The 15,026-nt window shown below is 40.0% G+C and overlaps 1 protein-coding gene across 1 annotated transcript in view; it reads left to right on the top strand.

Annotated features, from left to right (window-relative positions):
- Positions 1-8,327, top strand: part of LOC136438082 (uncharacterized) — a 33,892-nt gene extending 25,565 nt beyond the window's left edge. The window contains exons 15-16 of the mRNA XM_066432758.1: positions 651-867; positions 6,024-8,327. Of these exons, the coding sequence (XP_066288855.1) occupies positions 651-867; positions 6,024-6,157 (351 nt within the window). The 3' untranslated portion in view covers positions 6,158-8,327. The remainder of the gene's footprint in view (positions 1-650; positions 868-6,023) is intronic.
- Positions 8,328-15,026: the final 6,699 nt, after the last annotated feature.

The following is a 15,026-nucleotide window of genomic DNA, read 5'->3' as shown; positions in this document are numbered from 1 at the left end:
CCAACATGTAGTTCCGTAAACATGACAGGCACCAGGTCAATGACCGGGCCCGAGTGAAGTATAACCAGGCTTCACAATTTCTCAAAGTTATGCTTGCTATCATGCTCAACCTTTATTTTTACGCTACATCATCAATTTACAAAAATTGTAGTTTATCTTTAATGGCTTTTAATCGCCGAGCAAATCATCATGTACGATTTTCATGACGGTCTGGCCGGCCGAATTTGGAAGCCACGATTGGCTTGAAGGTCTTACACTACGGAACGGCATACGAAATTAGGGCCGCCTAGTGCGGGAGTGCTGTAAGGCCCCTTGCTACTAGTACATCAAGCGACATCCCGCATGGAATCCTTCGAAATACCACATTACAGAACATGAAATCTCGCGGTAAACAACATGAAATCCCTTAGGCTGTGGAAGTAATACAAGCAAGGCCTTCCTTTGCATAAGTAACAATTTCAGCGTTTATCATAGTAGTTTGATACATGTAACACATGTATTTTATGGCAGGTGGAACATGAACAGAAAAATGCAAACAATGGGCTAGTTTGCATAATCAATATAAAAATTCCACAAGCCCTCAAAGTTAAGATATAGGAATTTCATAATTGTGACATGCGTAAGTTACCAAAGTTGTTTTGTGGGTACAGGTGGTGATTGTAGTGACTGACGGGCAATCTCATGACGATGTTGACACTCCTTCATGGGCCCTTCGACAAGACGACTTCTTGGTCTATGCAGTAGGCGTTGGACCTACACCGAATAACCTGGTACAAATGACCAATGATCATGGCAAAGTGACATCGCTGTACAACTTCGACAGGTTAGAGGAGCAGATGGAACTTTTGTCTGCAGTTGTCTCCCAAGGTGTGTTTCAAATCCTTCAAATTAGGAAGGGGTGTTATTTCATGAAAATGTTCCCATTCCCACTTTAGACCAAATTAGCTAATGCTCCCACGTCTTGGGATTACCTCCATTTGAAAAATCTGAAATAAAACATTTCAGAATAGAAATTTCAAAAATATTCCATAGAAGTGTTTAAAAACTTTTATCAATAGAAAACCAGGGAAATTTTGTTATTTGGTGTAGAACCCCCTTCAACTCTTTAATTAACTGTTATGAGCGTAGAGAAAAGAACCATTCAAATGCAGCACAGCCTATAGAAAGACAGTGTCCAACATGCCATAATGATATTGAGAATGAATTTCATTTCATTATTGACTGTCCAACTTATGTTGATGACCGTCAAAGATGGTTACAATCTATTGTATGAACGTCCGATACCTACCAGCACAGAGCTATCCAATATCATGCCCTGCTCATATATCCACCTAATAGTATGTAGGCAGACTTATATAACGTTGGGTAACATAAATTCGTGGGGTACTTAAATTCGGGATTTTTCGAAAACGGGGTATTTAGGGATATGTGCTAGATGTAACATCAGTAATACCACTAGAAATGCAAATTTGACAGACTAACGTATTCAGAACAGTGGCTGAAAAGCTTCGATAAGCATGTATTAGAAGGCGACGAGGACAAAAACTCTCCGTCCCTTATTGGAACAGTCTGAGGGCTTCGTGGGAGAATCACACTACATCGTTGTCGGCTGGTTTATAAGACAAATGTCACATCCGCTTCCTGCTAAACCCAATCATTTACAAGACAACTTATTTTCTTAAAATTGCTGACCTGCAATTGGACTCTAAGTGATCACTCTAAGTGTGATCAATCATCAAAACCCCTCTTTGTTGCTACGGCACGTGTATTTTCCCGCCGCCATATCATTACCCAGAATCCTGTTGTCAAGCAGACGACAAAGGTTTGTGAGGAACACTTTTTGTCTAAATGTTGTGATTGTGGACTGAGGACGATATTTTCCTCAAAGTTTGCTCCTAACACAACAAGGAATACATGGACATAGTAGTATTATTAATGCTACAGCATCCGGCTAACTTTCCATGAATAATGTACACGTTGCCATGACGGTGGATGTCGACTTTGACGTTCTATAGCTACCGACTCAACACACGGGTTGTTCCCGTAGGCCTGATGTGTGCGGTACGGCCGTTTTTTCGTGTATTTTTTTACTTGGACACGTCTATATCCAAAGCACTCTCCTCAAGCCAAGGATGGAACGAATAGCTGCTGTATAAAATGTAATTAGCGGTAAGATATTCAAGACGAATCTTTTCTCCCGAATTAATGTTCACCCCTGTCCGACAGCACCGTCATTGTGCGTGCGACGGACGGTAGTTTCAAGTTGAAATATTATGGTGTCAGCACGACTAGAGACAAAATCTACCATATATATGATTAGTGCAAAGATAGTACATGATACTGACAGAATAATAGAAAAAAAGGATGGTTTATTGTTCTGCTAGATTGATTTCAGTCAATCATTATCGGAAAAATCCCGAATTTATGTTACCCAACGTTAACTCTGTGCAAAAACGAGACAATATCATACTTTCCTGGCACAGCATACTGTTACCAACATACTGTGTTCTAGAGCGTTAGCATGTATATTATTCTATAGATTACTAATTTTACTGTTAGTCATAGATTAGATTAGTTCTACAAATTTGTGAAGCAATAGCTAAACTCTCATGTATGTAAGATGCCATACATTGCACCAGTTACAATTGTGGCGCAATAAAGTTATTCTTATATGACGTTTCGCCCATAATATAGGTATACATGGGTGATGCATTTTTTGGCCATTTTCAGACCAATAACGTACATTTTGGCCTCTCGTGTTCTTGAATAACAGTCAAATGACATCAAATTTGCTATGGGGGTACATTGAACAAAAATTAAAAGAACCCCATTCGCACTTTTCGTATACATCACTTTAAAATACGATTTTGTGGGGGTATTTCGGTCTGAAGCTATATGCAATTCAGAAGGTTCAAAATCTACGCCTTCATTAACAAAACTTTTCTGGTGGTGTTTTTCGACATAAATGTATTGCTGTATATTTCACTTACACCAAGAGTACGCAAAGGCTCATATCCCTACAAATGGTTTTGTATCCTTTGTTTAGCAACATTTTTTTAATGGTGGCATTTGTCAGTGTTACAGGACAGGTCACAAAATACGCATATCAGAAAGTTGTGAAACTTTTGCAGAACTTAAGTAAGTTGGGAAGAACTGTTCACTGCGTAATGCAAACTTGTCTGGACCCTAGGATTGCGGGAATCCTTCCGTAGAAGAAATCTTCACCAATATTCTAGTTGTTTATAGTCTGAAATTTGCATGGTACTTGTCAATCTTGTACACCACTGGAAGAGTTCATTCTTGTATGGGGGGGACGTAAAAAAAAACAACCTTTGGGCTTGGTGGATTATTAAAAAGGTCCAGGTTTTTGGTGAGCTGTTTTTTGAATGGTCCGGTTTGAATATGGACGCTTGAAAGAGCCTATTCATGCATATGGTTCCTAATTTGGAGAGATCCATTTCTCACTGGTCTTCAAGTCAATTCTTTATTAAAAAACCAACATAGCAGACATACAACGGACGTTAGCCTGGATATGGCGTTGCTATTTACATGGTCTGACTTTATAATAGTAAACGTTATTTTGGAATTCTCCATTTTTGCATAGCGGTGACTTTAGGACCATTTCCCTCCACCATATAACAGTCACCTTGAATTGATCTTTATTCACACAACCTGCAGGCTTTAACAACCCTGAATTATGTTGCATTTACATGTTGGCTCCATTTTCGGTTCATAACATTAAAAATTATCTTTAAAAAACCGCAAACGTAACATTTTTTCACTACATGGCATTCTTCACGTATGCGTATTCACGTAAAATCTCCCTACACGTCTTTTAAAAACATCAATATAGTGCGTAATTGCGTACATGTAAGATTATATCGATTCATCTATATCAGTACAGCATATGCGTGTCGGAACTATATACATGTGTCTCAATGGTTCGGTTCAATGGTCTAGTCAGGTGTTCAATAGTAGTACGATATATGGTATCGGAGAGTTTGTGTGTCTATTTGTTCGGCACAGTGGAATATCTAGTTTCGCGGAACTGCGTGTCGTACGTCCTGTGATGTGCTGTCTGGATGGAGGGAGCCAGTCGCGGAAGTCCGATCGTAGAAGTGAGTGGGCAAAGGTGGTACAGATGGAGGTCCGACGGTCTGCCAGGGTGTCTAGTTCTAGTGTGGACAGGGCTGATGTGTAGCCTGTGTATAGAGATCCGAGGATGACCCTGCATGCCCTCTTTTGCATGGCCTCTTTTGGCCCTCTTTGGACCTTTTGTATGGGGAGGGAAATGGCGAAACATATTGTATTTGCTCGTGCAAATATTAACTTTCTAGTTATGTTTAGCCATACCTAGTATGGCTCAACATATTGTTTTTACTCAGGTTTCTTCTCCTCCTCCTCCTCCTCCTGTCAAATCTTCAAATCGATTCATCTCTGTCATTTTTATACCAAATGACCTGAAATTTGGTACAAAGGTAATTTAGGCAAAAACCAATGTGACTTTTTTTTCCTTTTTTTGATATTGACCTTGAAAGCGATTTTATTGAGGTTTTTATGACCAATGATGCATATCTTGGCCCCCTGCGCCCTGGTATTTCAACCAAATGACCTTAAATTTGCTGTATATGTGCCTTGAACAAATATTTAAAGGACTACATTCCCATTTTTGGCATACATATCTTCAAAACGATTTATTTTGGGCTTTCTTGACAATATTTGCCACTTCTGTCACTTTCAATGCTACATATGACCTAAAGGTCATTGACCCCAAGTGCCTTGCACCTGGCATTGCATGCCTGTGAGCCTTGCGACCACCTGATTGGTCAATTGAGTTAATCTAATTATCTTGCATTCCTGGCGCAGGTGTGCTAGTATTCATGCCAAATATGGTATGGTAATTCCTAGGACATGTGATTACATGGCTTTGTTCACTCTTTTTTTAACAAAGATACACATCTCCAGTTCCTATGTATTAAACCAAAATAATGTGAAATTTGGCATGTGTCTGCCTTGGTCATGTACACAAGGTCCCCATTCAAATGTTTGGCATACAGCCTTTCAAAACGATTTTTTAAACAAAGAATTTTTTTGTTTCGCTATTTTCAACCCAAAGTGCATTCAAACAAAGGGATGTCACATTCTTATATTTCACCCACTGAAATATGTTGTTTTTGGTCATTTCCTTCTTCTCCTGTCAAATCTTCATATATATCATTATGTATACAATGGAAAACTTCATTCTTCCCTGGGGTTGATCTTTTTTAATTCAATTTTGAACTGGGTTGATTATGCGCAAGAGTGTAATTTTCAGCGGATATCTTTTGACTGGTCTAGTTTACATGGAGATGGCACGGAATATCCCATTCTTGCAAGGGGAGGATTCTTTATTATTTCTCTCAATTTTGAGCTGGAATGATTATAAAAAAGTCCATTTGTTAGCAGAAGTGTAATTGTTAATTAATAACTGGATATGGTTATGGACTGGTCCATATTGTGTTGAGGTGCTACTGGAAGACGCCATTCCTGTATGGAGAGACTGGTGATTGTTTTTAAACTCAATTTTGGACTGGGGTGATCCATGTTTTAAGTGGAAGTATTTTAGAATGGTCCATTGTTATTTTGGGAGAGTCCATTATTTGCATGGCGAGGAGTATGGCTAAACATGCTGTATTTGCTCGCAAATGTTGCCTTTCTAGTTTTCAAACTAATTTTTCTTGACTCATCAAAAAATAAGAAGATATCGGCTTCTCTTGTTTCTGTTTGGAATGGGGAATAGAGCTGTTCTGAAGTGTTTGACTCTTTCATATGGTTTTTCAATGAGACCTAAATCTCCCTATAAAACGATGCAAAGAAACCAAGTCGTATCGACAGTATTTTGTTTTATTACAAAAGGTGTTTCAAGACTGTCAGCATTGAATTGAAGCTGGAGTCCAAACGTTATTAGGCAAAACTATTAACAATTCTTGTGTCGAATTATAGTTGGTCAGTAATGTTACATGCATCATTGTTCCCCTTCTCAGCGGCAGAATGGGTTATATACCAGAGAGGAGGGTTCCACGGTAAGGAATGGAATGCTTATCCGGGCTACTACACAAGCGCCGATTTGGAGAAGAATATTGGCGGAAAAGTTGGCTCAGCAAAACGTCATGAGTAGCCGGAGATATAACTTATGTCAAAGAACAGCAACACGAGTGGCAGGATAGGGTGTGACTTCATCCGTCTTCAAGCCCTGTTTAGTGCAAAATGTTAGGTGGTACCATTAACGAGGTTCCATCAAAAGCAGCATTCATATGTCAAATATGTAGATTGATGTTTCAGTTATTCCCTTGTGGAGTGATTCGTTGTGTGCGACAGCTATTTGCCATACCTACACAAACAATTTACCAGTGTCTCTTGGGGGAGAAAATGATTCCATCGGTTCGGAACTATCACATGAGTATATTAGGTATCTGCGTATTCAAATACTTTGTGACATTAATCATTAATTGAGGGTTAATGACCCGCCCGAGGTGAATATGGTGTCATAACGCCAGGCCATGTGCTATAACCACCGAATTAAAACACGAGTGAGCGAAGAATTACACTATATACACCGAGGAATAGGGGGGTCATTAACGTCATCATCATGTAGCCTATCGAAACTGACTCATATAGGAGTAGACAATTCCTGTATGACGCATAGATCCCATATGCTATCAAGAATACATTTCAGAATTCAAAAATGTCCTTTTTGAACAGAAGATGATAGATTTCATTTTGAAAACCAAAATTTCCACAGATAATATTAAATATCACTACAACCTTGGCATGTCATTTTTTTTTCAAATCTGCTATCTATTATCATCATTCGTTCCTGCTTGGTGTCTTTCTGATTGGTCAATGCTGTGATTGGCTCCACTTACAATTCGGCTCGTTTCGATTTGTCTTGTATTGAAATGGTTTATTCTATTTTGTCATATGCTCGCAAAAGATTCGATTTATTCTGAAATAGTTGTGAAAAACTGTTTATCATATCTACACTTCACTGTTCACCAGTTTTTATGTATAAGTTTTGAAAAGATTCCATGGATTTGTTACCATTGCAAAAACATTGCTTTAAGTATCTACTTATTGATATACTAACGCTTGGTGATATCAAGCAATAGTTAAGATTAGTCTCTGGTAATATAATTTGATTTGTGTAACATCTGTTCGTCCTACCCACACTTCATTGTTAACCGGTGTCTTTTGTAGAAGTTGGAAATGAATCCATCGGTTTGGCACCATCACAGGATGGTTAGATATATTAACTTTCTACATATTATGATATTTGGTAATGTTAGTTAAGTTTAGTTCCTGATGATTTGATCTGTTAACCAGTGTAATGGTAAATGATTCCATCGGTATGGTACAATCGCAGGAGTACTACAGGAAGAGTAGGTAAGATGTATCAAGATCGTAATAAACCAAACCATGTATCTACTATTATCCTCACTTGGTTGGTCAATAGTTAAGTTTAGTACTTGATGATGTCACGTGATTTGATTTGTTTAACACCTATTTGTCATACCTGCACTTCACTGTTTACCTGTGTCGTGTGTAGAAGTTTGGAAATAGTCAATGGGTTTGGTATCATCACAAGAACATGATAGTTCATATCTACTTATAAATATACTAACACTTAGTGATAATAATTAGAGTTAAGTTTAGTCCCTGGTGATGTGATTTGGTTTGTTTTGTTATCATCTGTTTGTCATATATATACGTCACTGTTTACCATGTAGAAATGTAAAATGAGTCCACCAGTACAAGACACAATCTAGTGTCTACATTGTACTTGGTGAGATTAACTAATAGTTAAGTTCCTGATGGTGTGATGTACTTTGTGTAACATCTGTTTGACAGTTTGTCATTTTACCCACTAATCGCTGTTCACCAGTGTTTAAGTGGTAAATGATTCCATAGGTACATATGGTACCATCACAGGAACATGAGCATGGGTTTGGAACACTTTGTCAACATCAAAACATTTGCTAAATGCTCATAGTACGACATATAATTCTTTGATTTTTTTTCACTTATTGGTGGAGGAATATCTGTGCTATAAGCTATATATAGAAACCACAATACCAAAAGAACAAGTTGACTGAATTCACATTTGGATCAAAAACATTCCATATATCCTAATGTATTTCGCTTTGCACTATTAATAACATTTTAACAACTTTGATTGCATTTGTGAAGTCAACCAAAGTGTCATGTAAGTTCCATCATACATGCTTACTTGCATACTTTAGTGTTCTGTATTTTCATCTATCTCAGAATAAAGTATAAGCGTGGTTCAACATATTGAGTGACTCATTATTATTGAATGACTGGTCACTCAAGTTTTTTTTGCAGTGCAAAAGGTGTTAATATGATGCACCAAATATTTCCTATAGTTTTCAGTATTTCTGATGGTCTTCAACTAAAACCCAAAATCATACTGTACTCGGAAGCCGAACGTATTGCTCTTAGATTAATTAAATGGATGAAAAAAGAGTAAAGACGTTTTTTGTCCAAAACGTCGGGTTTTACATCTACTAGCCGACTTTATAGAAAGAAAGGGATAATCACTGAGCCGTATGACGCAGAAATGGCAGATGTTAACTTGTATCTAACAGAGCAGGATGGGATAAATTTTACGAGGCTTTGCCTGAAAAAAACAAAACAAGCATAATGTGGCCAAAGTCAAAAAAATTAAATTTTCTTAAATCTTGTGTAGTGGTAGTGCCTTGGCCCAAACCTACAAAAATGGGAAAGTTTCGGGTCGGAGGTTTATAGACTATGTACTATCATTAGACAAACGTATTATAAATGATGTTAAAGCAATGCCAGGAGAATCTCTGGACTCGGATCACCGACTCCTAATCACTGATCTCGACACTAAGAAGCCAAAGAATAACAGCCCCAGAGCAACCAAGAAAATCAAGGTTGACAACCTGAAAAATCCAGAGTTCCAAACAGCGTATCACAACAAATGTGAAAAGATAGTTCTACAGGAAACAGATGACCTGGACCAATGCTGGAAAGAAGTTCAAGACAAAATATTCAAAACTGCGGCCGACACACATGGAATTAAAAAAAACAGGGGGTACCAGAAAAAGGCGAACCCCCTGGTGGAACGGCACTGTCAAAGAAATCATCAAACATAAAAAACAGACATATAGGAAATGGCTGAAAGTTAAGAACCAAGAAACTAGACTACAGTATTTAAAACAGCGAAATGCGACCAACAATGTCATAAGACAAGCAAAGAGAAAGACCTGGGAAGCTTTAGCAATGGAATTGAATAAATATGATAAAAACTCTACGAAAAGAGTATACAAAGTGGCAAAATCTATGAGAAAACCACATGTACAGGAAAGCAGAAAAGTATTTAAGGACAGAACTGGAAAGTTGACATGCGACCCTGATAAGATCGCAGAGACATGGACCCATCACTTCAAAACCCTGCTAAATGTAGAGCAACGTATATGAACCAGACTCTTAGATGTGGTGCGCCATCTCAGACTCTACCTTTTACCGTCCATGCAAAAACTAATCAAGGAGACTAAAACTTGAAAGAAATACCGCGCAGCAATTTTCCTACTAAAATGTAATCCCAGCTGGGCGGACAAAAATGTGGAAAAAAACAACTTCAAACGTTTGACGACCACATGCTGAATATTACAAATTATTCCAACCCAGAAGCTACATAATTACATGCCTTTTGTACAAATGCATACATTATCGGGCCTGCTTGTGTTGGAACAACAGTCTAGGGCCGGGTATCGCTGTGGTACAGGTAACTGTAATATTATCCCGTGGATTTAGGATATTTGTTGGTCTTTAGGGGTAGGCAGACACGATATTAGATCAGTCTTTCCAGTGTTGAAGTATTGGGACTAACTTAGTTTTATTAAGCATTTCTGAGCTGATTCTTTGAAAATCTTCTGTTTCCAGTATGGCTGTAAAGTGGATTGCGAAGTTCTATCTAGTGTTGGTTGTACGTCTGGTAGTGCTGTGTGTAGAGGCAGGGGACTGGCAACACTGTCAGAAGGTATCACCGGTGAGATGTAGTGTTGGCGACAGTCGTACTCATGATGGATCAAAGTACCGGTATGATATCGGTGGGTACGATTTCGGATCGAACAAAGATCTATCCGATCGTGCTTCTTATGAAGGACCTTTTAAAACAATCGGTTTGTCCCCGGCCCTTTTGTCTTGCTACAACTGTACAGGTAGCTATGTCACAGGGGAAGTCCAGAGTGTCACGCTGAGTCCCTTACAACAGAGCGTCACCACGCTTGTGATAGTCGATCACAACATCGGCCCCTTGAGCAGAAGTGATGCCACAGCTCTCTCAGATATGCCGTGTGGTGCATACTGTAGCGTATGGCTCGTTAACTGTAACATAACGACCATAGAGGTAGGGGCGTTTGCTAAGCTCCCACAGGTGAAGACCCTGGTCACCTGGCGGAGCAACCTTCAGACCCTGAGAAGCGGCACGTTTGAGGGGATGGAGGGCCTCAAGGAACTGCTGCTGCTAGGCAACAACATAACATACCTGGAGGTAAGGCCTAGGGAAAATGTTGTGTCGCCGCGACTGACCCTATGGCCTAGCCTTTTTTTGTTTGCCGTGTAGCAAGGGACGTAAAGTTTTCGATCTGACATCTGAATGACTCACTTCAATGCAGATTTTTTTTATATTTCACACTCTCTGAACTGATTATATAAGGCTTTGCACAGTTGATGTAGGAATGTGTAAAGAATGCTGTACTTCTTTGTTCAGTGCTTGTGCTTGCACAATGTTTATCTGTGCAATTACGTGTAATTACAACATCATGTTGAAAATATCCGTGCCTGATTCATGAATTCCTGTTTGAATTGTTAAACTGTATTTGTTGTGTTTGTGTTGAATGTTGATACAGTCGTTTATATTATATTCGAAAGTCACAATGCATTTCCTATGAATTGTATATATGTAAATTTATTATATAATATCATTATTATATTCATCCAAATTACAGCCAGTAGTATTGTTAACCATCTGAGTAATGAGGCTGTTGTAGTGCATTTTAACGTGCTCAAAAAAAGCTGATAATCCGCAGAAAAAAACTAGTATGATTGTGCGTGTGTGTGTGTGTGTGTGTGTGTGTGTGTGTGTGTGTATGTGTGAGAATGTGTGTGTGTGTGTGTGTGTGTGTGTGTGTGTGTGTGTGTGGCGCGCCCGCGCGTGTGCGTGTGTGTGTGCGTGTGTGGTATGTGTCAGGGTATGTGTGCGTGTGTGCCAACTGTTCTTAAGACACCACGTTTATATCATAGGGCGGTGCCTTCGACGGGTTGCCCAAGCTCCGGTACCTCCGTCTGGTGGACAACCGAATCCTGACGACGGCACCCGACATGCTGTGTGGACTACAGCTGGACTGGCTGGACGTAAGTGTGAATTCTATCTCTCACATAGCACCCGGGGTACTACAGGGAACGCGGTCTTTACGGTACGTCTATATTGTTAAGAACAAGCTCCAGTCAGTCAGCGTAGGCATGTTTGTTGAGCTCGAACAACTCGTGCTATTGTCTTTGCAGTATAACGAAATCTCCAGAATTTCAGACGGCGCGTTCCACTCAAACAAGCGACTGCAGACGATAAACCTGTCCGGGAATAAGCTGACTTTTCTGTCAGGGCTTTGGTTCAGGCCACCAGGGGGGTTCTCGTTGTATGTAAACGCGAAGGGCAATGCTATGGCCGCTGTGGTGCACATGTACAGGTTTGGTACGGATATTTTCTTGCCAAACAATCCCGTGCGCTGTACATGTGCGAACGCCGGGTTGTATGAACACCTGTGGATGCGCTGGAAATCTGTAGGGCGTACTCCTTGGCATGCTAAGATGTCCTTACAAGCGGGGTGTCCTGCCTCGTCCTTGTTAAGAAGTTCTCCCGTGCAGTTTGATACCAGTACCTTGCCCTGCCCAACACCATTTGTCGAAATCGTAAACGTAGAGCAGAATCGTGAGTCCCGAGAGCACAGAGCCTCTGGTAACGTGTACTGGGAGGACCTGCCTAAAGTGTCCTGGGCCTTTGCCAACGAATCTGAATATTCAATGAACATAACACACAACACAAACACAACGACACACGCCAGTCTAGCGACAGGTAACCTGGCTGTTAGAGTGGTAACCGACATAAAGGCGGAGGGTTGGGTGAAATGTAAGGGATCAGAAAATGAGATGGGAGAAAGTCAGGGTTACAGGAAAGTAGCAACATGCTCAAACTATATGGCGAAGTCCAGCTTCACCCTTTGGCTCCGCACTGTTGAGAACTTGACTCTCGTCAACCTCAGCTGTACCGCTGTCTCAGAAATCGGTTCCTACACTGCATACTTTGAGAGGAGTTTACACTACTCACAGCCTCACAGCACACCACTTGCACTGACAGAACCCACAGCAAACACACAACGTGCAGCCAACACACAACCAACAACTCACGTACAAACGACAACATTCACACAATCGCTGCCATCATCAAGGTCCGTATGGACGGTCGTGCTGGCTTCTTTAGCCGTCATATTGATGGTACTAACGAGGGTAGCATGGGAGTATACCACCGGGGACAAATGGGTAGCAAGACGAGAAACCAATCCAGTAGAACAGGCACCAGCGCCCCGAGCCGAAGGCGTGGCACGCAGGCCTTCTGAGTCGAGCGCGATCGTTCCTTATGCGGTAGCATACAACAACGCAGGTGAAAATGCCGGCGACCCATACCCAGATGAACAGATTGACCCGTATGCCATAACGTACGATGTCAAAGACAATAAGATCACACCATATGCCATAACGTATGATGTCGAAGACGATGAGATCACGCCGTACGCTGAAGGTCATCTCCGCGATCACGACAGTTTAAGCGAGTCCGACGCTTCTGATCTTGACTCTTCAGAAATCGTTCCTTGCGGGGCGCTGAACAACCTCTGCGACAAGTATGTCAGTGGTGATCGTACAAAACCCCACGATAACAAACCTGGTGCGTACAGAAACACGTCTGGGACGTATAGAAGCGACAATGCGTCTAGTGAGGGCCCCGTTTCCAAAATGTATGGCAAAGATGAACCAAAAGAAACCATCTTAAATGATTCGTCCAAGGATATCACTGAGCTAAACTCTCCCCATCGGCCAACCTCAGACCGCAGCGAAGCGTTTTGCTCCACGACCTCTCCGCTACCGAAAACGGATGGCACTGAGGCTACCCCAATTCGGAAAGAAACAACTGAATTTTCCGTTCAGGACAGTTCAGAAAGTGAACAGGGCGATTCACCTGTTACCGTGACAAGCGTAAATGAACACAGGAAGTCTCTTTCGGATGAAACGGTCTCTGTGGAAGAATAGTCAAAGATTATGCTTCGCGCGAAGTAAACAATTGGTTATAAAAAATTTAATTGCGCTAACAGTAATTCTGACTTTACGTGAAATATATTTTTTCTCCAATCATGTCAATTATGAGTTGCATACGTAGCAATGATATCAGTAGTTTACAATTTATAATAACTGCACTGTAGTCATTTTAGTTGTGCTTTTTTAATCTCATGTGATGTATTGTAGCAATGGTACAGATTTTGTAATAGTTTTTACTTCATGTAGCGTATTTTATCAATGGTAGTGTTTCTATAACGAAACTTATTGTAGCAATTGTAGAATTTACCGTAGTAGAAGTAGTTGTGCCCTGTGGTATACTGTAGCAGTGGCGTGTTTTTTACATATCCATGACCTGTTCATGAATGTTTGTTTGGATCTAGGAAGACTAGTGGTGTATTTATGTACTATCGAATATTCTGCAATTGAGACCAGCCCCTTATATGTGTTGTGAACGTTGGAGAAGCAAGCTTAAAATCATCATATAACACATGTATAAGGTACCATACTACTACATGTATTTCAAAAGATCGACATTGTTGATACCAAAAACTTCGATCAAATCTTATATTCCTGTACAATATCTCAAGTAGAAAGCTTTGAAAAATCAGGAGCTAGAAATGCAAATTTGAGGTGAAAAATTATGTTTTTTCATCCACTTCTAAGACCGATTTGATGTTTAGAAGTGCTGCCAAATGTCTCTATGAACCGAACAATGTTTTTGTTTAAGTCCCAAAACGCAAAGTTGTGTTATTTGTTGTTGTTGTTGTTGTTGTTGTTTTCTTGGTGCCAATCTCACGAAAGTCTTATAAGCCGTCTTTGAAATCCTGACCTAGATTATCTGTCTCTGCGCTTACAGCTGGACCTAATATATATATAACGTTAGGCGGTTTCATATCAAATTTCATTTTTAAGCCTCTTTGGTTGGACCGATGCATTTTGCATCACCGTTTTGGTCTGCACTTATGTTATATTTTGATAACATTGGTTTACAGCTGGCAGAGAAAAATGATATGTAGACGTGTACATTCAATGACATCTCAAAATGAGCTAAATTGTACATGTTTGGACTTATTTTCTTCAGTTCGCTTTTTTAAAGTAGTGGACCCATTGTACTGTTCCGGTCTTTGAATCATTGTTTTAAAATTGCTTAAGCGGCGAAATTGATTTACAAGTTACAGCGGTTCTCATACCTTTTTCTTCTATCAGTTATTTGTCTTTCTCTTCTATAATTAGGAAGTGTTATCTGTATCGCAGCTTAGCTTGGCTCAAAAAAGGATGTATTTTCAAAATCCCACCCCAAAAAATTAAGGGAAATTTGACACTATACCGAGCAAAACCATTGGGACTCAATGCAGAGACGTTTTCAGAATTTAACCTATGATAAGATTTGAAACGATCGTACCATATAAATGGTAAATCTGGGTTCGACCATAATATCTGAAATGAGACATTTTTAAAGATCAATCGGCCGAGGGGGGCTGAAAATGTGTTAATTAGGCTGCTTGGCGGAGGTAAAAACAGTGAAATGTTTTGAATATTCATCACGAAATACAGCACTGAAAGGAGACTCTTGTAAACAACCTCTGCTTTGTTCTAGGAATGGATGAAAGGCA

This window comes from Branchiostoma lanceolatum, chromosome 7, assembly GCF_035083965.1.
Source record: "Branchiostoma lanceolatum isolate klBraLanc5 chromosome 7, klBraLanc5.hap2, whole genome shotgun sequence".
NCBI lineage: Eukaryota > Metazoa > Chordata > Leptocardii > Amphioxiformes > Branchiostomatidae > Branchiostoma > Branchiostoma lanceolatum.
This window is presented reverse-complemented; position numbering and strand designations above follow the sequence as displayed.